The sequence below is a fragment of the Phyllobates terribilis genome, unplaced genomic scaffold (genome assembly GCF_046119375.1).
Source record: "Phyllobates terribilis strain yellow unplaced genomic scaffold, ASM4611937v1 Scaffold_12__6_contigs__length_324123572, whole genome shotgun sequence".
Taxonomy (NCBI): domain Eukaryota; kingdom Metazoa; phylum Chordata; class Amphibia; order Anura; family Dendrobatidae; genus Phyllobates; species Phyllobates terribilis.
In genome coordinates this window covers 54,129,525-54,155,511 of record NW_027362772.1, presented here as the reverse complement: position 1 = coordinate 54,155,511, position 25,987 = coordinate 54,129,525, and the positions used below count along the sequence as shown (strand labels likewise).

The 25,987-nt window shown below is 40.3% G+C and overlaps 1 protein-coding gene across 1 annotated transcript; it reads left to right on the top strand.

Moving 5' to 3' along the window:
• The first annotated feature begins 1,935 nt into the window (after window positions 1-1,935).
• On the top strand, window positions 1,936-24,681 carry LOC141171691 (urokinase plasminogen activator surface receptor-like). Its single transcript, XM_073655345.1, has 7 exons — window positions 1,936-1,978; window positions 2,402-2,515; window positions 10,978-11,118; window positions 11,626-11,766; window positions 17,480-17,635; window positions 18,434-18,565; window positions 21,615-24,681. Exons 1-7 carry the CDS (start codon window positions 1,936-1,938, stop codon window positions 21,860-21,862), a joined length of 975 nt encoding a protein of 324 aa, XP_073511446.1. The 3' UTR covers window positions 21,863-24,681.
• The last annotated feature ends 1,306 nt before the right edge of the window (window positions 24,682-25,987 follow it).

Here is a 25,987-nt window from a genome sequence, read left to right as displayed (position 1 = left end):
GAGCCCCTCGTGTCTGTGTGTGCTATACAGACAGGAGAGCAGGAGTCTCTCTTGTCTGTGTGTGCTATACAGACAGGAGAGCAGGAGTCCCTCATGTCTGTGTGTGCTATAGAGACAGGAGAGCAGGAGTCCCTCATGTCTGTGTGTGCTATACAGTCAGGAGAGCAGGAATCCCTCATGTCTGTGTGCGCTATACAGACAGGAGAGCAGGAGTCTCTCTTGTCTGTGTGTGCTATACAGACAGGAGAGCAGGAGTCCCTCATGTCTGTGTGTGCTATAGAGACAGGAGAGCAGGAGCCCCTCGTGTCTGTGTGTGCTATAGAGACAGGAGAGCAGGAGTCCCTCATGTCTGTGTGTGCTATACAGTCAGGAGAGCAGGAGCCCCTCGTGTCTGTGTGTGCTATACAGACAGAAGAGCAGGAGTCTCTCATGTCTGTGTGTGCTATACAGACAGGAGAGCAGGAGTCTCTCATGTCTTTGTGTGCTATACAGACAGGAGAGCAGGAGTCCCTCATGTCTGTGTGTGTTATACAGACAGGAGAGCAGGAGTCCCTCATGTCTGTGTGTGCTATACAGACAGGAGAGCAGGAGTCTCTCATGTCTGTGTGTGCTATACAGACAGGAGAGCAGGAGTCCCTCATGTCTGTGTGTGTTATACAGACAGGAGAGCAGGAGTCTCTCATGTCTGTGTGTGCTATAGAGACAGGAGAGCAGGAGTCTCTCATGTCTGTGTGTGCTATACAGACAGGAGAGCAGGAGTCTCTCATGTCTGTGTGTGCTATACAGACAGGAGAGCAGGAGTCCCTCATGTCTGTGTGTGTTATACAGACAGGAGAGCAGGAGTCTCTCATGTCTGTGTGTGCTATACACACAGGAGAGCAGGAGCCCCTCATGTCTGTGTGTGTTATACAGACAGGAGAGCAGGAGACCCTCATGTCTGTGTGCTATAGAGACAGGAGAGCAGGAGTCCCTCATGTCTGTGTGTGTTATACAGACAGGAGAGCAGGAGACCCTCATGTCTGTGTGTGTTATACAGACAGGAGAGCAGGAGACCCTCATGTCTGTGTGTGCTATACAGACAGGAGAGCAGGAGTCCCTCATGTCTGTGTGTGCTGTACAGACAGAAGAGCAGGAGTCCCTCATGTCTGTGTGTGCTGTACAGACATGATGCTTCTCATAGTTTATAGGTCTATAAAGGTTTTTCAGCCTCGGCATATAAATAAGAATGTTTTTATTTAATGACAGCAAGTCCATGTTCACTATATGGTAAAACTGACCTGGCAATATGATTCTCCACGTCAGTACGAGTACACACATACCAAACATGTATATATTGTTTTTTATTTAACTGGTGAAAAAAAAATTCAGAAATTAGTAAAAAAAAAATTTCGCTTTCGTCGCCATTTTCCGAGACCTGTAATGTTCTCATTTTTGAGATCTTGGGCGGGGTGACGGCTTATTTTTTGAACCTTGTACTGATGTTTTATTGATACCATTTTGAGGTAGATGCAATGTTTTGATCGTCTTTTACTGTATTCTATTGCCATGTTGCGGACACCAAAAAAACGTAATTCTGGCATTTTGATTTTTTTTCTCCTTACACCGTTTATAGATCATATTCATTTATTTTACATTTTGATAGATCAGACTTTTCTGAATGCAGTGGTACCAAATATATGTATTTTTTTACTTGTTTTATTTTTAATAGAGCAAAAGGGGGGTGATTTGATTTTTTTTTTTTTATTAAGTTGTGTAATAGTTTTTAAACCTTTTAATTTTTTTTCCTGTATTTAATCGTCCCCTTAGGGGACTTGAAGTTGCGATTGTCCGATCGCCTGTGCTATACATAGCAGGACTTCAGCACTGCTATGTATAGCAAAAATCACGATCTCCTATGAATGCCGGCCAAGAGCCGGCGCTCACAGGAGGATCATGATGACAGGCAAAGTGGTCTTCAGCAGTCCCTTAGAAGAAATCGGTAATCAAATGAGGGGAAAGATGCGGGCTCAGCGCCGGAACCCGCATAAAAGGAAGGGACACGACCGATGGCGTAAATATACGTCATCGGTCATGAAAGGGTTAAACTAAAGGGTCGAGAAGGACTATGACAATAGGGAGAAGTTTACAAAAGTTGGGAGGATTATGGAAGTTGACGCAATGGTGAGATCCAAGGACAGAAAATTCCAATATTAAATGCATCAGAGCCACAAACCTAAAATGTCCATGTCGTTCCCCGCCAAAGTGTCCCTGCCTACGCGTCCCGACAAGGTAATGGGTTGGAGGGGCACGGATATATTGGTTGTTACCCATTTAGGAGACATACATAAATGATTTAATATAAAGACTTGATACGAGAGGATACAATTAATACTTTGTGTCTTGCCTTTTACTTTTCCCCTAGTGCTTTGCCTGAAATGCTTACAGTGCGTTGGTACAAGCTCATCGTGCCGTATGGTGGTGAGGACGTGTCCATCCTATGAAACCAGCTGCATCTCCATAGCTTACAGGTCACAAGGTGAGACAAGATGCCTTAAAGGGTTTGTCAAGTTCTCAGTAAATAGAGGGGATTACTTTAAGGCAAGAGCATTTACAAAGAACCTGTCCAGTCCTTTCCTTCATTGTACAGACAATACGTTCATTTTTATAAACGCCATGTAATACTTCATTTGCCCTGCGGGGGAGCTGCAGTGAAACAAAGCACTTATTAGAATCCCCTTTAATTGATTTCAATCGTTCTGTATCTAGGCTAAAAGCAAAGAATTTCGGGATATGTCCATAACATAAACAAGATGGCAAATAGTCTTCTATCGCTTTGTGTATGCAACTCCTATGAAAAACTATGCAAAATAATCGCTATAACCAAACTGAGAGGCAGCTCTCTGCTCTTGATAATTAATGGGGTAGGATAAAATCCCACAAAATCTTCCGCTGCCTTGCTGTAGGCAGAACGTCCTTGGAAGGGTTAATGTTGCTCCATGCAGCGCAGAGGGTTTGGAGCGTTTGTCTACGTCCTGTATTCTCATTTCCAGCTGAGATTTGCTCGATATGCAGGTCTGGAGAAAGGAGAAGATTGTCGTAAGTAGATCTGTACTGTTCTCCTTCCATAAAACCGTCCTATGGGCATTCGCCTGGTGCCAGCTTATAGATCTTTTTAAGGTTCAGTGGACCAAAGTCCTGCTTGTTCATGCATTTCTCCGCTCCCTGGAGCCCTTCAGCAGCAGTCTTTCAGTTAATTTCACCCGATCGCAGGAGACTTACGAGCATCAAGGAGTAACAAAAACGGCAAATAAGATAATACAGGATGAATGCTAAGAGGAAAGATATCTGTGGAGTCATTCATCACCTCCGACAATTACAGACAAAACGGGTGAAGAGATCAGAGAAAAAAACAATAGCGCTCAATTTCTAACCTTTATAATTACATCGTTAGTTCCAAGGCTGTGTGCTGATTGTTTTCTTAATACGTCTATATAGCGGTCAGAGTATCATTTTTTATGATATAAAGTTAGCAAATGTGATGCTAGTCACTACTCACGGACAAGCCGCAAGGCTAGAGTAGTCAAGAAGGCTCATCATATTCAAAGGGATAAGGCAAAAGTGTAGTCAGGTCACAGTCCGAGGTCAGAATTCCTGGAAAGCAGTGGATCTAGACAAAAGGGGCTAGGCAAACAGATGGTCAAAGGCCAATCCAAGGTTGGGCAACAAAGATCAAATACAGGAACACAGAGAACAGATCAATCGTACACCATTTGAGCAAAGCTACAACTAATTGGAGGCAGAGAGCCATCTAAATAGCCAGGTAATCATTCGAATAGCTGACACATGGAGGAAGCCCCGCCTGGCACTCCCACGGCTGAACTGTTACTCCAGACACTGATAGCTCAGCACACTCCAGCCTCCGATTGGACGGCTGAACAGTCCATCACCAGATACGCAGCTCAGCACGCCCCTGTCCTAAATTGGACAGCTGAACTGTCCCTCACTGCTTTCAGACACACAGATAAGTGGCACCAAACCTCTGCATATACATATAGTTAAAGCATAGAATTTTAAATCCCTGCAGCCACCACTAGGAGGAGTTGAGAAGTTTACTGCATACTGTGCTATTATTAAAGGGATTGTCCGCTCTCTGGACAACCCCTTTTTTCAATTACGTAAAATAAAAAATAAAAAACTCACTTCTGACACCGGTGCAGTTCCAGCAACGCCGGGGTTCTTGTGGCATTATTATACAGCTCTGCAGCCAATCAGTGGCCGTTATTGGTCTGCTGCATTTTCACTTTTTCCACTTGTTTGACATTCGTCCGAAGCAAGAAAGAACGCAGCAGCCCAAAAAGGCCGAAGATTGGCTACTGGGCTCACATGATATAACAATGCCAGATGACCACAGCAGACCCGGCCAAGGTGAGTATATATTTCATCTATTTTACTATTGGACTATTTAATTGAAAAAGGAGTTGTGAACAACCTGACATTTCAGAATGTTCCGAATAAGCTGTCTTGTATATAAAATAATTATATTTCTGGGCATTACCTGACCTGTATCCTGCAGTTTTATCCTCTGCAGGTTCCATCTTTGATTTTTAGTTGTTTCTGAGCTAGTGAGTGGAGACTAGCTGCTATTATGTCACACAGACATGAGGGACTCCGGCGCTATGTCTATGTAGCACATATTTAGAAGCACTGAGCAGTGCAGCTGTGAATCCTGCTTACTGTACTGTTATTAAAGCCTAACTGTCATTTCAAGTGACTGTTGAGAATAAGCTTTCTTGTGAATAAATGAGGAGTAACACTCTTTCTGTCCATTAAATGATTTGTACCCAGCAGTTTTCCCCTCTGCAAGCTCTATCTCTAATTTTCAGTTGTCTCTGAGCTTGTGAATGGAGACGAGCAGTTATGATGTCTTCCATAAACTACACACACAGATATGAGAGATTCCTGCTCTCCTGTCTCTAGGTAGCACATGTTCAGAAGTAGCAGCAGCATGAAGGACATTACCGATCAGTACAGAGCAGTGTAGCTGTGAATCCAGCTCTGACATTTGATAAACTCTTACTAAAAAGCAGCAGCACCTTCTCTCTGCCTCTTCCTCGTTCTCTCCTCCTACCTCCTATAGACTTCAATAGGCATGTATACCATGGTCCTTCAGTGAGTTGCCAGTCATTCTGATGGATTTTAGCTGTCTTTTTAGAGTGAATGATGAGTTCAGGAGGTGGGAGGAGAGAAAAAGTAGCACATAAGAGGGGAATGAAGCATATATCTTTGATAAAATAATTTGCAAAGTTTCCTATATTTACTTACACTATTCGTTTATGTAAAGTAAGTTGAACAGTATGCAGTCAGCACCTAAGCTCCCCCTAGTGGCAGCTGCAAGCAGGAAAAAATAGGATGTTTCAGTTGTTTTAACTTTCTATCTATGAAACGGATTCTGGGTAAGAGATAAACTAAGCTGCTACCAATATAAAGATATATGATGAAATTAATCAGCACAAAATTAAACTTATCTCCATTTACTAATTAATGACTCCCATTAGCATCCTTCTGAACATGTTTTTGCTCCTGCACATTTGTCACTTAGTTTTAAATACCCCCCACCTCTCCCAAAGATAAGCAATGTTTTGTGCAATTGTCAACTATTTTCTGCAGCCTTGGTGGATGGGATCGAAACAAGTCTGTGGAAGATCAGAAGGCAGTCTACTGTACAGCAGATATGATTCTCTTTAACTTTGTGTACTGGATAAGGTTGACTACCTACTAGGGTATATCTACTGCCATGGCTGCCAAAATGAACCATCAGGTCCCAAAACTGACAATTTTTTTAACTTTGTTTTGGCAGAGACGGCACCCATTAGAGACCTGCTAGGGTGTGCGGAATCCCTATGGTGATTAGTCGTACACACTTTATCAAAAGTGGTACTTAAAATATGGATCCAATTTTGTGCCCCTTAAAATTTGAAAGGAAAAGAAAAGATCATATCTCGAGGTGGCCACCAGCTCGTATGGATCCCAAGAGGGACCACTCAAGTTGGTCCATACTCTTTCATTATTGGGTATGTAATGGGGTCTCCTCATGTAGCAATAGCACACAAGTGAGGGCCTGAGGTTCATACATTTATTTTTTTTTGCATCAGGGAAGCAAAACGAGGGTGTGTGCAAGAACTGGATTGGCGGAAATGACAATAGGTGGTGCCATGTCTGTCAGAGGCCAAAGGCTCAAGAAGGTTACCTTGGACAGACGACTTGGCGCAAGCCACTCTGTTTGGCAGATTCCAAAGGAACCCCGGCCTTCACTCTTGAACCCCTACAGGGATCTGGTGTCACGCAGTGCCTTGGGACTGTGGGCGCTAACCAGGTTCATAGAACTAGGGGTGCCATAGTCTATCCCTATCCCCTGGATTACTCCTGAAGGTGGAGATGCCGAGTTCACATGCCTTGCTATTCTTCTATATAAACCCTTATCTGTCCCCTCCCCACCCAGTGAGGTAGGAAGCTGATGTGTATAAGTATATACTAACCAGACAAACAAGGGAAGACGGACAGGGATAAATGAAAACAACAATCATACAAAATATACTCAACAAACAACAGAGTGTAACACAGGGGAGTTAAAGGAAGGAGAAACCAAATAGGAGAAGATGAGGATGTGCACACAAACAAACCTCCAAACAACAATCTCCCGAACAATCTCCAAATGCCAACTCTAACCACAACTACACATCCAGCTCCAGAAACAGGCAGTAAGAACTAACACTGTCAATCCCTAAGTGTTAGTTGTGAGCATAAATAGGAGAGGGGAGTGGTCAACACTGAACAGCTGAGACAATCCAGGTAGGAAAGCTCCAGGAGTTTTAACTGAACAGATTAACCCTTGCACTGCTAGCAAGGAAAAAAACCTGTTCCCCCACAATGCCAGCAACGAGAGCATGGCAGAGACAGAAAGAGCAAGCACTAATTCATATGTCACAAGTGGTCCATATATTTACTCTTCTCTTCTTGGTTTACCTCTAATTTAGGAAGCTGAAGATTCTGCTAGCCCAGAAACAATAAAGAATTTGTTTAAACTGACAAAAAAAAAGGAATTTGGGGATTTTTTTTTTAAGTAGAAGAGAAATTTTTTCATCACATTAATCTCACAGATGAGAGAACAATATGCAAATATATGAACCGGCGGAGCCTGTGCAATGGCTTAGATACCTGTTATTTCATACATTTTACATTGCTGAGACTGCTGTTATGAGACTGAAGTTGTCTAGACTGGTTCTGTCACAGTAAATTCACGGTAAGCCCCCAAGCCGGGAAAATCTTTATACATTCCGAACGCCACTGACGTCCTTCTGGCAGAATGATTTCGAGCCCTTCAATATCTCAGTCATCTATAAATTTTTACTAAGCAGAATATTTAACATGACGGCATCGCCCCACCCTGTAGAATAGTACAGCTGGGAACATAGCCGGCGCTCTTGTGAAAAATTAGCACATGTATCAATCAACGTCTTCACGTCTTTTACCGGGGTCTTATTTAAATAGACACAGTTGGTGATCACTTAGGATCCGGTTTTAGGAAGCCATGACCTATGAAGGGAAAGTGCATGACCGACCATGGACGTGGACAGGATGGTTGAACCAGAATGAGAGCGGTTCCTTTAGAGGGGCTCTCTAAATCTGGCTCATAAGATGATCATTTATGATGTTTAAGGGGAGAGGTAATACAGTTGAAACCAGAAGTTTACATACACTATATAAAAAGACACATATCCATGTTTTTCTCAATATCTGACATGAAATCAGAATAAACCTTTCCTGTTTTAGGTCAATTAGGATTACCATAATTTTTAATATTGAGAGAGAGAGAATGTTTTAAAGCATTTTTATTACTTACTGCAAAGTCAAAAGTTTCCATACATTTCATTAGTATTTGGTACCATTGCCCTTGCACTGAATGACTTGGGTGAAACGTTCGGGATATCCTTCCACAAGCTTCTCACAATAGTTGGTCGGAATTTGCGCCCATTCCTCCTGACAAAACTGGTGTAACTGATCCAAGTTTGTAGGTCGCCTTGCTCGCAGCCTTTTCAGCTTTGCCCATACATTTTCAATAGGATTGAAATCAGGACTTTGTGATGGCCACTCCAAAACATTGACTTTGATATCCTTAAGCAACTTTGTTACCATTTTGGCAGTATGCTTCGAGTCATTGTCAATTTGGAAAACCTATTTCCGCCCAAGCTTTAACTTCCTGGCTGATGTCTTGAGATGTTGCTTCAGTATTGCCACATAATCTTCTTTTCTCATGATGCCATCTATTTTGTGAAGTGCACAAGTCCCTCATGCAGCAAAACAACTCACAACATGATGCTGCCACCCCCATGTTTCACAGTTGGGATGGTGTTCTTAGGCTTCCAAGCTTCTCCCTTTTTCTTCCAAATGTAACAATAGTCATTATGCCCAAAAAGCTAAATGTTAGTTTCATCAGACCACAGGACATGTCTCCAAAAATTAAGGTCTTTGTTCCTGTGTGTATTTGCAAACATTAAGCTGCTTTTTTTATGTTTATTTTGGAGTAATGGCTTCTTCCTGGCAGAGTGGCCTTTCAGCCCATGTTGCTACAGTACTCATTTCACTGTGGATATTGACAAAATCTTGCCAGCTTCTGCCATCATCTTCACAATGTTTTCTGCTTTTTTCATTGGGTTGATATGCACATGTCAGACCAAAGCACGTTCATCTCTGGGACACAGAACCCGTCTCCTTCCTTAGCGGTATGATGGCTGGACATTCCCATCTTGTTTGTACTTGTGTATAATTGTTTGTACAGATGAATGAGGCACCTTCAGGGATCTTGAAATTGTACCCAAGGATGAGCCAGACTTGTGCAAGTCCACAATTCTCTTCCTGATATCTTGGCTGATTTCTTTAGACTTTCCCATGATGCTAGATTAAGAAACAGTGTGTTTCAGGTGTGCACTAAAATATATCCACATGTGTGTCTCTAATTAACTCAGATGTTGCCAAAAAACCTATCAGAAGCTTCCAAACACATGACATCATCATATGGGCAGTCCAGATTTTTTTAAAGGCATAGTAATCTTAGTGTATGTAAACTTTTGACTTTGCAGTAGGTAATAAAAATGCCTTAAAACATTATCTCTCTCTCATTATTCTGGCATTTGGCAAATATTAAAAATTATGGTAATCCTAATGGACCTAAAACGGGGAAGGTTTATTCTGATTTAATGTCAGATATTGAGAAACACATGCAGATGTGTCTTTTTAAATAACATATGTAAACTTCTGGTTTCAAATGTATATCTTCAAGGGGCTGTTCACTTTGGTCAATGATGGTATAGATGGAGGTAATAAATGGGCTTCCCCAATCGAGACCCTCCATTACGAGACAGAACAGAAAGCTGAGAGGAACTCTTGAAGGTCTGCAATGTTAGACATCTCTCTCTAACTTCTAAGGGGGTTCGGATTCTATATGCCTCCTAATTCTCCACATTTTTATTCTGCCCACTAGTCCTGGGCCTTGTTAGGGCATGTACTGCTAGATAAAACTGAGAGTTGTGTCCAACAACTCCTTAAAAATCAATGAACATGGTGGACAGCAATTAATTTCAATGCTTATCCTATAAGGAACTGTTATCTCTGGAGTGACACTAGAAAGAAAACCAACACTTACATTTCAGCATCGAAACTGAGAGAGTCATTAAAGATTGGCCTGTTTTGGGCTTTTAGAACAGAGCAATTTTAATTTTTTAATTTTTCCTATGACTTAGTCATAGGAGGGAAGATTACTTTTCAATGGAACCCTAAATTATTAGTTAACATTTATTCGCCTTAAAGGGGTACTCCCATCTCCAAAATCATATCCCAATATGTAGTAGGTGTAATAATAATAATAATATTTTCAAATATCTCCAAGTAAAATGGAGTAAAGTACTTCTGATTCCTTATGTTGCTTACCCCATGTGCAGGGCATTGCAATAGCTTAGGTATCTATGGTTACGATCACTAACAATTAACTGTCACTATATGAGTGGTCATAACCATGGATACCTAAGCTACTGCAATGCCCTGCACATGGGGTAAGCGACATAGCGAATCAGAAGAATTCTACTACATTTATAATTGGAGGTATTTGCTAATATTATCATTACGCCTACTACATATTGAGATAGGAAAAATGGCATAGAAAAAAACAGCAATACTACCTTTTTGCTTAGGCTTTCCATCATTCACATGCAGTATAAATGGGATGCTAACTCTATTATATCGGTCATTACAATAGCTAAGAATATGTAGAGATGAGTGAATCGATTTGGGAGGTCTGTATTCCATGGCCGCTGGATGAGAGTCCTACAAACCTCCTTCTATCTCCCTCAGCTCCTCTTTTGATTAGGTGGTCTGGTGCAAAGATATTATTACAGTGTGATGAGCACATGACATTGCGCAACGCTGGCTAATCAAAAGAGGATCCGGTGATGCCAGGGGGAAGGAGGCGGTTCACAGGTCTCCCATCCAACAGCCAAGGAATACTGACCTGGCCGCTGGAGCACGGTCCTGCAAATTTATTTGCTCCTCTCTAAAGTATTTTTTGCTACATTTTGTGAACTAAACACACATTTTATGGAATTTTGTTCTTAACTTGATGCCATTTATTTGTGTTTTACTCCTACTAGTAGACTTAAAAATGCAATTTGATCGCTTCTACACAATACTTCTATTCAAGAAGGAAAAAGTTTTATTATCACCCTTATTGGTAAATTTAGCTGTAGGTCCTGTAAAGGGCACTTCACTCATGCTTGCCTAACATATGATCAGTAACAATGGAGCAGAAAGACCAAAGAATGACCCAAAGATGGTGGCAGTCATTCAGTAACTTAAACCTTAGAATTAGGAAGATTCGGGCAGGCAAGTCTTATGAAGAACGACTTGAAGAATTAATGACTAATACATTGACCAATTTGTAATCTGCAGGTGATAGTAACACTGTGATGAAGGGCTGTTCCACCACCGATCTGTGCAACCAAACCTCAATCATCGATACAGGGACTCGATCAGTCTACATGACTTCAACATGCTGCGAGAGTAACTACTGCAACCTCAACCGGTACTCCAGTAAGTATTCACATAATCTGTAGCTATCAGTATGCTAGAGGTTGTAGTTTGGCCATACCCGGATAGTTCACTTTGTAATTTGTGAAAATTATTGCAAGTTTTTTTCATTGGTCTTCCCCTAAAAGCCACCATGTTTTTACAGACAAATAGTTAAAAGGGTTTGCAACGATGATTCAAAAAGTCTTTCCAATCTTGTATGGTTGAGGGGGGCTGGCTCTCTTGGTCAGCTCATCAGCTAAGCCAGTCCCCTTCATCACAGCATGGGCACAGAGAGGGGAAGGAAGCTCTCTGTCTGTGTCAGAACCACAAAACCATCAGTGAAACTGCAACATCATCATCTTTGATTCAATTCATTTACATTTGGAAACCAATGAAAACCCTTTTTATCGCCAGATGATTATTAGCAAGCACCTGCAATGTCACTAGCTCCTTATCTATAAAATATTGCTTTCTCCCCATGTATCTTTTCCAATAATACGAGTATCACTGACTGTTTCCCTTCTTCAGCTTCTCAGGTTTACATGAACCGCTTAACATGTAATTCTTGTCCAAGTTCTTCTGCTACCTGCTCATCCTCGTATAAACCCATATTTTGTGATGAAGTCAGCAATTATTGCGTGAACATGGCCACGAAGGAATGGAGGAATGGTGAGAGCCTTGGTTGCGCCATATTTTATGTGATTTGATACTGCTGAAACTTGTACATTGCTTCATTTGGTGTAAAGCGGGCAAGATCTGAATATCCACTATAATTCCAATAAGCCAGCATCGTAAGAATATTCTGACAATTTAACCCCTATCCAATGGGATATAATTTGCTGTCCACTGGAGGTTCAACCACTTGGACCCCCAGTGATCCTGGGAATAGGACTTTACACATGCTTGGCCTCCGCGCCATTCATTTTTTATAGGGCTATCCCACAGACATAGAATGGAGCACAAGTCAAGCATGCAAAAAGTCCTGTTCTCAGGTTCCCAGAACCCCGATCCTGGAATGATTTGTTGTCAGAGTAGTTCCAGAGCCCCGATCTTGGAATCGTTTGTTTTCCCAGTAATTCCGAGCTCCGATCTTGGAATCGTTTGTTGTCCCAGTAATTCCAGAGCCCCAATCCTGGAACGATTTGTTGTCCCAGTAGCTCCAGAGCCCCGATCTTGGAATTGTTTGTGTTAGAACCCTCCTGATTGTTTTTTTCCATCTTGTGTTTTGCGGTCACGTGACCATCTGCCTTTATATTCCATCTCCGCCCTTTTGGCTGTGCTGGACTTCAGTGTTCGGCTGTTTCTCTAGCCAGGTGCTTCTGTGCCTTTCTCTGTCAGTTCTTGGTCCTTCTGGGACCTCTAGTACCCTTTTGTCTGTTTGTCTTTTTGTGTTCTGCAACAACTTCTCTGTTTAGGAGGTTTCCCATTTTTGTTCCAGTCCTTAGTTCTATAGGGACCCCTCCCCTTATGCTATAGGTCTTCATTCAGACTAGACGATGACTAAGGCGGGTCTGATCGCTAGGAACATGGTAGGGATTCAGCTTAGTCTTACTGTAGGGACAGTTTTCCCTTATCTTTCCTTAGTACTTGTTGCAGATCATAACAGTAAGTCCAGCCCAAAAAAAAACAAAACCTAAAAGGAAAGAAATTCGGGGATCAGTATGGTTTCCATCCAGGATTTGGCTTAATGCCTGCAGGGATTGTCTCTGGAGGTAGCCAAGTTCCAGCAACATGTGAGTAGCTGTTCTGAAGCGCATTTTGTGGAACCCAAAGTAGGACTGCCTGATGTTTTTTTATGGTAAGCAGCAAGATTTTTTTTCCATTAAAAATGCTTGTTTGTTATATTTTCGTTTGAGACCAAGGTCCTCTGGGAATGAATCACAGCGCATTGGTTTTATTATGTCACTTTTGCGCAAAGAACCACAGGGGTGGGCCTTTTCTCTCCAACCTAATGATCCATGTTTAAGGTCTGTAGAAGAATTTTTTTCTGCTATGGGGCTATTATATGACGATCCTGATCGAATCTCATCTGCTGAGGCAGAACTCAGGAGTTTGAATCAGGGGTCAGGTGATGTTGAAAATTATTGCACACACTTCAGAAGATGGGCCTCAGAAGTTAAATGGAATGATCTGGCTCTGAAATGTCTATTTCTTGCTGGTCTGAGTGAAAGGGTTAAGGATTTGCTAATTGCATTCCCGGCACCTGAGACTCTGCAGGATGCCATGCAATTAGCTGTTCATGTGGATAGGAGACTGAGATTTAGACAGAATGAGGTAAAGACTCCTGTAATGCCAGGTCCTAGTCCCGAGAAAATCTACTCTGACGGCGGAGAACCGATGGAGGTTGGGGTGAAGTCGCTCTCCTCTCAGGAAATAGACCGGAGGTTTCGCCGAGGGATTGTGTCTTTATTGTGGTAAAGCTGACCATTTCATTAAGTATTGTGAGCTTCGTTTAAGTAAAGAAAAAAAAAGGTCAGTTACGTCCGTATAGCTTGTTTACACTGTGCAGGAGTGTTTCTTTCAGGGAGTTCTACTTTGCAGGAAAATTTTATTGAATTTTAGGTATTTGTGGATTGTGGTTCAACACTTAATGTTATTGATAAAGGGTTTCTGGAAAACCTTATATTGAAATCCAAACCTTTGTCATCACCTATTTCTGTGATTGCAATTGATAACACTCCTTTGAAATGTATTACTCACAAGGTTGCTGCATTTCCCCTCACTATCAATGAAGTTCACCAAGAAACTTTGGACTTGGTTGTATTAGATAATTTACCCTCTCCGGTCGTTTTAAGTTTGCCTTGGTTAAAACTGCACAATTCTTTACTGGACTGGTCTACTAATGTGATTAAGTCTTGGAGTCCGAAGTGCTATGATAAATGTTGTAATGGTCGCATTGTGGCTGTGGAAAAAGGTGAATTACCTGTACCTATTCAAGATTTTTGAAGGGTTTTTTCAGAGGAGTCGCAAGTTTTACCTCCTGATAGGGATTATGATTGCGCCATTGAGTTTGTTCCTGGAGCTACTCTTCCCAAGAGTCACTTGTTTAATCTGACTATCCCTGAAAGAAAGGCATTGGAGGAGTACATACAGACTAGCCTGGCTGCTGGTCACATTAGACCTTCTAAGTCGCCTGTGGCAGTTGGATTTTTCTTTCTTAAAAAAAAGGACTGGGGTTTACGTCCATGTCTGGATTTTCGTGAAATTAATAAGATTACCGTACACAATTCCTACCCATTGCCATTAATTCCTGACTTGTTTAACCAGTTGGTGGGGGCCAAGTGGTTCTCTAAAATTGATCTCCGGGGGGCATACAATTTGTTACGAGTGATGGAGGGTGATGAATGGAAAACTGCTTTCAACACTCTGGTAGGTCATTTTGAGAATCTGGTGATGCCCTTCGGTCTTACCAATGCACCTGTATTTTTTCAGAACCTTATCAATGACATCCTGAGACCTTTGATTGGTAAGGACGGATGATGTCTCTGCTCCTAGGCTTGTTAAAGCTTTCCACAAGAGGTTTCCGGATAGGCCTGGGCCTGGGGGATCTGGAGGATCCTAATAAAAGAGGGGGTACTGTTAGAACCCTCTTGATTGTTTTTTTCCATCTTGTGTTTTGCGGTCACGTGACCATCTGCCTTTATATTCCAGCTCCGCCCTTTTGGCTGTGCTGGACTTAAGTGTTTGACTGTTTCTCTAGCCAGGTGCTTCTGTGCCTTTCTCTGTCAGTTCTTGGTCCTTCTGGGACCTCTAGTACCTTTTTGTCTGTTTGTCTTTTGTGTTCTGCAACAACTTCTCTGTTTAGGAGGTGTCCCATTTTTGTTCCAGTCCTTAGTTCTTTTAGGGACCCCTCCCCTTATGCTATAGGTCTTCGTTCAGACTAGCCGAGAACTAAGGCGGGTCTGTTCGCTAGGAACAGGCAGCCCGCTACATCATAGGGATTCAGCTTAGTCTTACTGTAGGGACAGTTTTCCCTTATCTTTCCTTAGTACTTGTTGCAGATCATAACAGTTTGGTGTCCCAGTAGTTCCAGAGTCCAGATCTTGGAATCGTTTGTTGTCCCAGTAATTCCGAGCTCCTATCTTGGGATCGTTTGTTGTCCCAGTAGTTCCAGAGCCCCGATCTTGGAATCATTTGTTGCCCCAGTAGTTCCAGAGCCCCGATCTTGGAATCGTTTGTTGTCCCAGTAGTTCCAGAGCCCCGATCTTGGAATCGTTTGTTGTCCCAGTAGTTCCGAGCCCCGATCTTGGAATTGTTTGGTGTCGCAGGTGTTCCTGAGCCCAGATCTTGGAATTGTTTGGTGTCCCAGTAGTTCCAGAGCCCCAATCCAGGAATCGTTTCTTGTGCCAGTAGTCCCGAAGCCCCAATCTTGGAATTGTTTGGTGTAGAAGCAATTGGACCGTGAGCAATCAGCAAGTTTTCCCTTATCCTTTTTTCTTTGATTTCATGACTAAATAATTAAAACCTGGCAAAAATAAAATGAATTTTCTTGTGCCCCATCTGCCTTGTAAATTTGCCCTCAAGGTATAAAGCTAAAGTTTTTCTTTGACTTCCACTTTTTTGAAGAGGAAACTTTGACACCCCAGTGATCAGCTCATAATGGCCTATTTTCAAGCCAGACTGGGCAGAGTGACGCCCCCAAGAGACCATTTAATCATATGAGCCGGCTGCTATCCTGTCATTACAAATAAAGTCTTGAAGTCTAATTTCCATTTGGTTTTTGATGTGCGCGTCAGAACTCTTTATCCCATCTCTTCTTAACACTCCATGAAATAGATCTGCTATTTACATATTGCTGTTTGCAGCGCTCCTCTAGTTAACGTGTCACTGGGTTCCCGCTGCAGACAAGAGAAGAATGTTCTTTTGGAATATAGTTCACAGTTTTAGATTTTTTTTAATTCTAATGATTTACGTTGAGAAAATTTACAAAGGAGACCAAGAAAAAGGTGTACATAATGACACATTAAAAGTCACAGCATGAGGGAAAATGAAGATGCAGTAAAGTTCAATGCAGGAGGAACTAAAATGTAGTCTTCTTCTATTTCTGGTGCACAACCCAAGTTACACCAGTCTTTAAGGTCCTTTTCCATGGATCAATAATAATGAGAATGCTCGTTCACGATCGATGGGCCATGTAAACATGGTAGTGATCAGCAGATGAATGAACAAAGTCACCTCGTTCAAGAGGGCTTGAAAATAATTGTTGCTGGCAGCTAATTTCCTTGTGTAAACAGCGGATGTACATGAAGTCCTACGGAAAGAAGGAAGCCAAAACACGTCTCTATTTACTTCCCCAAGGATGATGTCAACCTATAGTGGTTTACATCACCTGGAGATGAAGGTACAATAAACCCTTTAAATGCTATGAGACCTATGGAAAGAAGGAAGCCTAAATTCTACTGGTCTCCATCTCCCACCCCAAGGTTGATGTCAACCTATGGTGGTTTACAGCAGCTGGAGATGAAGGTACAATAAACCCTTTAAATGCTATGAGACCTATGGAAAGAAGGAAGCCTAAATTCTTCTGGTCTCCATCTCCCACCCCAAGGTTGATGTCAACCTAGGGTGGTTCACATGACCTGGAAATGAAGGTAAAAGAACAAACTCACGTGGTCTCCATTTCTTTCCCCAAGGATGATGTCAACCTATGGTGGTTCACATGACCTGGAGATGAAGGTACAAGAAACCCTTTACATGCCACAAGACCTATGGAAAGAAGGAAGCCTAAATTCAAGTGGTTTCCAGCTCCTTCCGCAAAGATGTATCTGTAAAAAGTCTGTAACATATTTCTTCTATGGCCAACCTTTTGCTCCCGATTAATCCTAAGGAGGAAGGAACATTCCTCCAAATGATTTCAAACTGTGGTGGTTCATTGTGTCCACATGCACCACTGCGGTAAGAAGGAGGCTGCCCCATAAAATGGATATTGAGTATAGATGAGTGTTCCCAGATTTTTGGCCATAACAAACACCGATTGTTGATAATTTAATTAGTGCTTGTCTAAGACTCTTTGAAATGGGACGCTACAAACTCGATGGAGACTAATGATAGCCATTCCCCCTAAAGTACATATATTGTCAGCAGCACTTCCTACAGTATGACCAGGAGTTTGAGCTTCTTTCTTTGCATAGTTCTCTTAGCATCTGAAGAGCTTCTTATTCCTTTATGTCCAGGTGATGTGAACCACCACAGGTTGATATCAACTTTGGGGAAGGAGATGGAGAAAACATGTGTTTGGGCTTACTTCTTTCCTTAGGTCTCATAGAATCGAAAGTGCTCATGTAACTTTATCTCTGGGTGATGTGAACCGCAATAGGTAACACATCTATCGTCAAGGATATTGAATTCATGCAATCAACAGCTCGGCAATGTTTTCTTTCAGGTGTACTTTCTACATCATCGAATGTGATAGGGTGTGGATCAGGAAACATTCTAGAAACATGTACAGACCTGTTTGCCTTCAACACAGGAAGCTATGAACGTTACACTTATCTTTCATGCTGCAAAACGGACCGCTGCAACACAGCCAGCCAGCAAGGTAAGAACAACATGCTTGGGGGTCTCATATAGTGCTATCATGTCGATCCCATAGGAGATGTTCTTGAAACTGTCGAGAACATCCATCTTTTGCCCTTTGAAATATGACAGCTGAGAACTTTTACCTTAATGTTATTTGACATCATAAAGTCCATATATTTAGTGAGTAAAGAAAGTTTTCAAAGAGGGCGTTGATAGTATTTTCTTTTCACAGGACATAGACAACCCATAGATGAACCAACCCATAGAAATCTACGATTACACAACTGTTAGCATCTACAGCATGGGATGGAAATTTTTTAGACTTGCACCATAAAACAGCTTGAAGTCGCCTCTTTCACATTCTGCCGGCTCAATCACCAAAAAAAATCCATCTTGTGTTGCAAAGAAAGTAAAAGGCAGAGAGGAGGGGTGTGCAGCTGCAGTTTCTCTATCAGTGTGTATGTGAGACTGCATGCTGTGAGAGGGGAGAGAGAGCAGCTGAGGGAATCACCTTATTGGCTCCCAGCACACCTCTTATGTATCGCCAGACACTGCACTACCACATTAGTGATGAGCGACTGTATCTAGTAAATCAATCGAAATAAATGATCGAACTGATATTTTGATAAATATTACAAATAATTTTCTTTTTGGAGAGTCACATTGAATTAGGGCATTTATTTATCTTTTTTTAAGTTAAAGAAAATTATTGTATGTTTCAGAAAAATGCCCAGCTTTTTATTTTAGAGTGTAAAAGAGCTTTTACTCATTGATGTTGATGTGTTTTTTTTTTTTTTTTATTGTTTTCCTTTCCCAGTTCCTAAACTTACTAACAACAATGGAATATCATGTTTTGGATGTTTGGAGACCGGAAAAAATGAGTGCGCTATACAAAATCAAGTGTCGGTGCAGTGTAAGGGCCTGCTCCTCAGATGCATGGAGGTTTATGGTAAGCAATGATATTCAGGCATAGGGGCAGTATTACAGTAGTTATATTCTTGTACATAGGGGGCAGTATTATAGTAGTTATATTCTTGTACATAGGGTGCAGTATTATAGTAGTTATATTCTTGTACATAGGGGCAGTATTATAGTAGTTATATTCTTGTACATAGGGGAAGTATTATAGTAGCTATATTCTTGTACATAGGGGCAGTATTATAGTAGTTATATTCTTGTACATAGGGGCAGTATTATAGTAGTTATATTCTTGTACATAGGAGTAGTATTATAGTAGTTATATTCTTGTACATAGGGTGCAGTATTATAGTAGTTATATTCTTGTACATAGGGGCAGTATTACAGTAGTTATATTCTTGTACATAGGAGTAGTATTATAGTAGTTATATTCTTGTACATAGGGGGCAGTATTATAGTAGTTATATTCTTGTACATAGGGTGCAGTATTATAGTAGTTATATTCTTGTACATAGGGGCAGTATTACAGTAGTTATATTCTTGTACATAGGAGTAGTATTATAGTAGTTATATTCTTGTACATAGGGTGCAGTATTATAGTAGTTATATTCTTGTACATAGGGGCAGTATTATAGTAGTTATATTCTTGTACATAGGGGAAGTATTATAGTAGCTATATTCTTGTACATAGGGGCAGTATTATAGTAGTTATATTCTTGTACATAGGGGGCAGTATTATAGTAGTTATATCTTTGTACATAGGGGCAGTATTATAGTAGTTATATTCTTGTACATAGGGGGCAGTATTATAGTAGTTATATTCTTGTATATAGGGGTCACTATTACAGTAGTTATATTCTTGTACATAGGAGCTCTATTATATTAGCTATATCCTTGTACATAGGGGGCAGTATTATAGTAGTTATATTCTTGTACATCGAATCAGTATTATAGTAGTTATATTCTTGTACATAGGAGCAGTATTATAGTAGTTATATTCTTGTACATAGGAGCAGTATTATAGTAGTTATATTCTTGTACATAGGGGCAGTATTATAGTAGTTATATTCTTGTACATAGGGAGCAGTATTATAGTATTTATATTCTTGTAGATAGGGGCAGTATTATAGTAGTAATAGTCTTGTATATAGAGGCAGTATTATAGTAGTTATATTCTTGTACATAGGAGCAGTATTATAGTAGTTATATTCTTGTACATAGGAGCAGTATTATAGTAGCTATAGTCTTGTACATAGGAGCAGTATTATAGTAGCTATATTCCTGTACATAGGAGCAGTATTATAGTAGTTATATTCTTGTACATAGGGGGCAGTATTATAGTAGTTATATTCTTGTACATAGGGGGCAGTATTATAGTAGTTATATTCTTGTATATAGGGGTCACTATTACAGTAGTTATATTCTTGTACATAGGAGCTCTATTATATTAGCTATATCCTTGTACATAGGGGGCAGTATTATAGTAGTTATATTCTTGTACATCGAATCAGTATTATAGTAGTTATATTCTTGTACATAGGAGCAGTATTATAGTAGTTATATTCTTGTACATAGGAGCAGTATTATAGTAGTTATATTCTTGTACATAGGGGCAGTATTATAGTAGTTATATTCTTGTACATAGGGAGCAGTATTATAGTATTTATATTCTTGTAGATAGGGGCAGTATTATAGTAGTAATAGTCTTGTATATAGAGGCAGTATTATAGTAGTTATATTCTTGTACATAGGAGCAGTATTATAGTAGTTATATTCTTGTACATAGGGGGCAGTATTATAGTAGTTATATTCTTGTACATAGGAGCAATATTATAGTAGTTATATTCTTGTACATAGGGAGCAGTATTATAGTATTTATATTCTTGTAGATAGGGGCAGTATTATAGTAGTTATATTCTTGTACATAGAGAGCAGTATTATAGTAGTTATATTCTTGTACATAGGAGCAGTATTATAGTAGTTATATTCTTGTACATAGGAGCAGTATTATAGTAGTTATATTCTTGTACATAGGGGCAGTATTATAGTAGCTATATTCTTGTACATAGAGAGCAGTATTATAGTAGTTATATTCTTGTACATAGAGAGCAGTATTATAGTAGTTATATTCTTGTACATAGGAGCAGTATTATAGTAGTTATATTCTTGTACATAGGGGGCAGTATTATAGTAGTTATATTCTTGTACATAGGAGCAGTATTATAGTAGTTATATTCTTGTACATAGGGGCAGTATTATAGTAGCTATATTCTTGTACATAGAGAGCAGTATTATAGTAGTTATATTCTTGTACATAGAGAGCAGTATTATAGTAGTTATATTCTTGTACATAGGAGCAGTATTATAGTAGTTATATTCTTGTACATAGGGGGCAGTATTATAGTAGTTATATTCTTGTACATAGGAGCAGTATTATAGTAGTTATATTCTTGTACATAGGGGCAGTATTATAGTAGTTATATTCTTGTACATAGGGGCAGTATTATAGTAGTTATATTCTTGTACATAGGAGCAGTATTATAGTAGTTATATTCTTGTACATAGGAGCAGTATTATAGTAGTTATATTCTTGTACATAGGAGCAGTATTATAGTAGTTATATTCTTGTACATAGGAGCAGTATTATAGTAGTTATATTCTAGTACATAGGGGGCAGTATTATAGTAGTTATATTCTTGTAGATAGGGGCAGTATTATAGTAGTTATAATCTTGTCTATAGCAGAAGATTTTAGATTTATATTTAGTTTTTGTTAATATTAAATGTTGCGCAAGGAAGAAAATCACTAGTGCAAAAAAATGATTTCCTTGTTTTGAAGAAGCTTGAACTACAAACTATTCTCGCCCTAGGCTTAAAAAGTGCATACACCCAAATAATCGCCCTCCTCCAGCAATATACACCAAGCACATAAAACAAATATTGTACTGTACCTTTGCACGGTGGGTGCTGCGTCATGTAAACATCGCCAAGTAGACCCTCCCGTCTCTTGATATTGTTAGAGAATTATCCCTTTAAAGATGAATAATGTAGACTTTCTTTTCCATCTTTTTTTATCTGTAGATAAGAACCGGACAACGATCATGAAAGGCTGCAGTACCGTGGGCTTCTGTTCATCTACGTACCCTTCGCTGGACATACCCAACGTTTCGGAGATCCAGTGCTGCGCTGGAAGCTACTGTAATAACTTTACACGGGAAACCTACACTCCTGCCAACGTGATCAGTAGCTCCACGAGACTAGACACAGACTTAAGGCTCCCGGCCTTCCTTATAGGCTTAATATATGCCATAATGCGACACTTTCCCTAGCAGTATCCTACAGAAAACGCTAAGGAATACTTGTACAGAAGACTTGTTATTTATATTGGAGAACTCAGGACGTGTCCTTAATTTTGGATACCAACTGGATCTACCAAAATTCTCCGACTCCTTCTCGCACTCCGTTGTGTTGTTTCTTATGGAAATGATTGGAGACTTAGCTGAAATACCAGGTCCAATTTCCAATTGTACCTCAAGAGACAAGGTATCCATAGCAGAATGGGTTATCGTTCCTAAATAAGTTGACTTTCCGCCATCCAATAGACCATTACTGGGGTCAATGGTGACACCACCACCTCCAATGGTCAACATTTGACTTCTGAAGTTTCGACTTATTGCTGAGGCTCCTGGTTTGTTTTCTTTTTTTTAAGTATTATGAAATGTAACCTTTATTAGTTTTTTAAATTCTCGACGGGAATAACAAAATTAAGGTCGATCATGAGAAAAGAAGAAAAATTAATAAATCCGCCATGCCTCGAGGTGCCGCTCCACTGCCCCAATTTCGTCTTTTCTTCCCCATCGTCAACTCTCGGAAAACTGTTGCGTATATATTGTACCTCTCCTGGAACGTCTAATGTCATTGCAGAATGTCTTACGTGTTCCCTGGAAATTAAATTTATTTTCTCACACATTCTTAAAAGTCTTCAGTGTGAACTTGACAAACTACAAAAGTTGGCATGAGACGAAAAAGTAAAGTCTGCACCCTCGAAGCCGGCCTCGGGGATGATGGGGGGAGAAGTCACGTGTTTTTCAGCATTGAAATGTGTTATTTAAAGAATAAATAGGTCACGGAGATTACAGTTTTACATGGGAACACAGTGTTCTTTCAAGATTCCAGAGCTTTATGGAGAAACACGTCACTGCCAAGTCACCTTTTTCTTTTTTGGAGCCCCATAGGGGTGACATACCCTGCCTCTAAAATTGATGTTAAAATTTAACTCAGAATGAGTCTTTGGTCAACATTTATCTGACCAGCTTTCTACATAGCTCCAAATCACCTAAATAGCTATAGAGGTAAATGTTAAAATATTTCTTGTTTTTAGCCACCACTAGAGGGAGCTACTGCATACTGGTAATACATTGAACGTCATGATAAATCAATATAAAGTTAATTTACGTAAACAAAAAATAATTGTCCCCAAAAGGTTGACAACCCCTTTAAGTCTATGAAGGGGATTTGGAACTCTGCATAGGGAGCTCAAACCTCTCTGATGTTTGGGTGAAATTCTAGGAGAAATGGTACCAATTTTATGAGACAAGTCTTATATGGGATTATATAAGACTCAATGATGACTTTGTGGCTTTTGGCCCGAGGGTCAAGCAGAAGCATTTATGGTCATGTAGCACCAATTGTTTTTTTAAAACAATGGCCAAAAAAAGAAGCTCGTTCTCCAGGATTTCCCTGCACCTTGTGACATAGTTAGGACAATTTCCTGGCTCTGTAGTAGGTATTTGCTCAGCTAAATGATAGTTCCTGATAATTGATAAATGCAGGTTTTCCTGTAAGAATGACTCTTGTTTGTTCCAAGCAAAATTATATAGATCAAGGCTGTGATAATACTGGGGAATAATAGCTGTAAATTCATCAGATTTTTTTTGTGACATTTCAACCAATGGAAAGAAAAAAGAAACTTATTTTATAAGCCAATAGTGCCCTCTGCTGGGAAAGTGTGCAAAATGCAGCAAAACGTAAATGATAAGTCGGAATACAAGCTATGCTGGTCATAGATATATTAATATTGTTATTACATTATATGTTTAAGTGTAACTTTAAACTTTGTTATAGTTTATATATAGATATAATTTACAAAAAATGTAGGTAACATTGAAAATATATTACATTACTTTTCTTGTTCTGATCCTGAGTTACACCCTGTATTATACCCCAGAGCTGCACTCACTATTCTGCTGGTGCCGTCACTGTATACATACATTACATTACTGATCCTGAGTTACATCCTGTATTATACTCCAGAGCTGCACTCACTATTCTGCTGGTGCAGTCACTGTGTACATACATTACATTACTGATCCTGAGTTACATCCTGTATTATACTCCAGAGCTGCACTCACTATTCTGCTGGTGCAGTCACTGTGCACAGACATTACATTACTGATCCTGAGTTACATCCTGTATTATACTCCAGAGCTGCACTCACTATTCTACTGGTGCAGTCACTGTGCACAGACATTACATTACTGATCCTGAGTTACATCCTGTATTATACTCCAGAGCTGCACTCACTATTCTGCTGGTGGAGTCACTGTGTACATACATTACATTACTGATCCTGAGTTACATCTTGTATTATACTCCAGAGCTGCACTCACTATTCTGCTGGTGGAGTCACTGTGTATATACATTACATTACTGATTCTGAGTTACATCCTGTATTATACCCCAGAGCTGCACTCACTATTCTGCTGGTGGAGTCACTGTGTACATGCATTACATTACTGATCCTGTACTGATCCTGAGTTACATCCTGTATTATACCTCAGAGCTGCACTCACTATTCTGCTGGTGGAGTCACTGTGTACATGCATTACATTACTGATCCTGAGTTACATCTTGTATTATACTCCAGAGCTGCACTCACTATTCTGATGGTGCAGTCACTGTGTACATACATTACATTACTGATCCTGAGTTACATTGTGTATTATACTCCAGAGCTGCACTCACTATTCTGCTGGTGCAGTCACTGTGTACATGCATTACATTACTGATCCTGTACTGATCCTGAGTTACATCCTGTATTATACCCCAGAGCTGCACTCACTATTCTGCTGGTGGAGTCACTGTGTACATACATTACATTACTGATCCTGTACTGATCCTGAGTTACATCCTGTATTATACTCCAGAGCTGCACTCACTATTCTGCTGGTGCAGTCACTGTGTACATACATTACATTACTGATCCTGTACTGATCCTGAGTTACATCCTGTATTATACTCCAGAGCTGCACTCACTATTCTGCTGGTGCAGTCACTGTGTACATGCATTACATTACTGATCCTGAGTTACATCCTGTATTATACTCCAGAGCTGCACTCACTATTCTGCTGGTGCAGTCACTGTGTACATACATTACATTACTGATCCTGAGTTACCTCCTGTGTTATACTCCAGAGCTGCACTCACTATTCTGCTGGTGCAGTCACTGTGTACATACATTACATTACTGATCCTGAGTTACATCCTGTATTATACTCCAGAGCTGCACTCACTATTCGGCTGGTACAGTGACTATATACATACATTACATTACTGATCCTGTCCTGATCCTGAGTTGTATCCTGTATTATACCCCAGAGCTGCACTCACTATTCGGCTGGTACAGTCACTATATACATACATTACATTACTGATCCTGTCCTGATCCTGAGTTATATCCTGTATTATACTCCAGAGCTGCACTCACTATTCTGCTGGAGCAGTCACTATATACATACATTACATTACTGATCCTGTCCTGATCCTGAGTTATATCCTGTATTATACCCCAGAGCTGCACTCACTATTCTGCTGGTGCAGTCACTGTGTACATACATTACATTACTGATCCTGTACTGATCTTGAGTTACATCCTGTATTATACTCCAGAGCTGCACTCACTATTCTGCTGGTGCAGTCACTGTGTACATACATTACATTACTGATCCTGAGTTACATCCTGTATTATACCCCAGAGCTGCACTCACTATTCTGCTGGTGCAGTCACTGTGTACATACATTACATTACTGATCCTGTACTGATCCTGAGTTACATCTTGTATTATACTCCAGAGCTGCACTCACTATTCTGCTGGTGCAGTCACTGTGTACATGCATTACATTACTGATCCTGAGTTACATCCTGTATTATACTCCAGAGCTGCACTCACTATTCTGCTGGTGCAGTCACTGTGTACATACATTACATTACTTATCCTGAGTTACCTCCTGTATTATACTCCAGAGCTGCACTCACTATTCTGCTGGTGCAGTCACTGTGTACATACATTACATTACTGATCCTGTCCTGATCCTGAGTTATATCCTGTATTATACTCCAGAGCTGCACTCACTATTCTGAAACCTTTCATTGTAAGACTTTGGTAATTCCTGC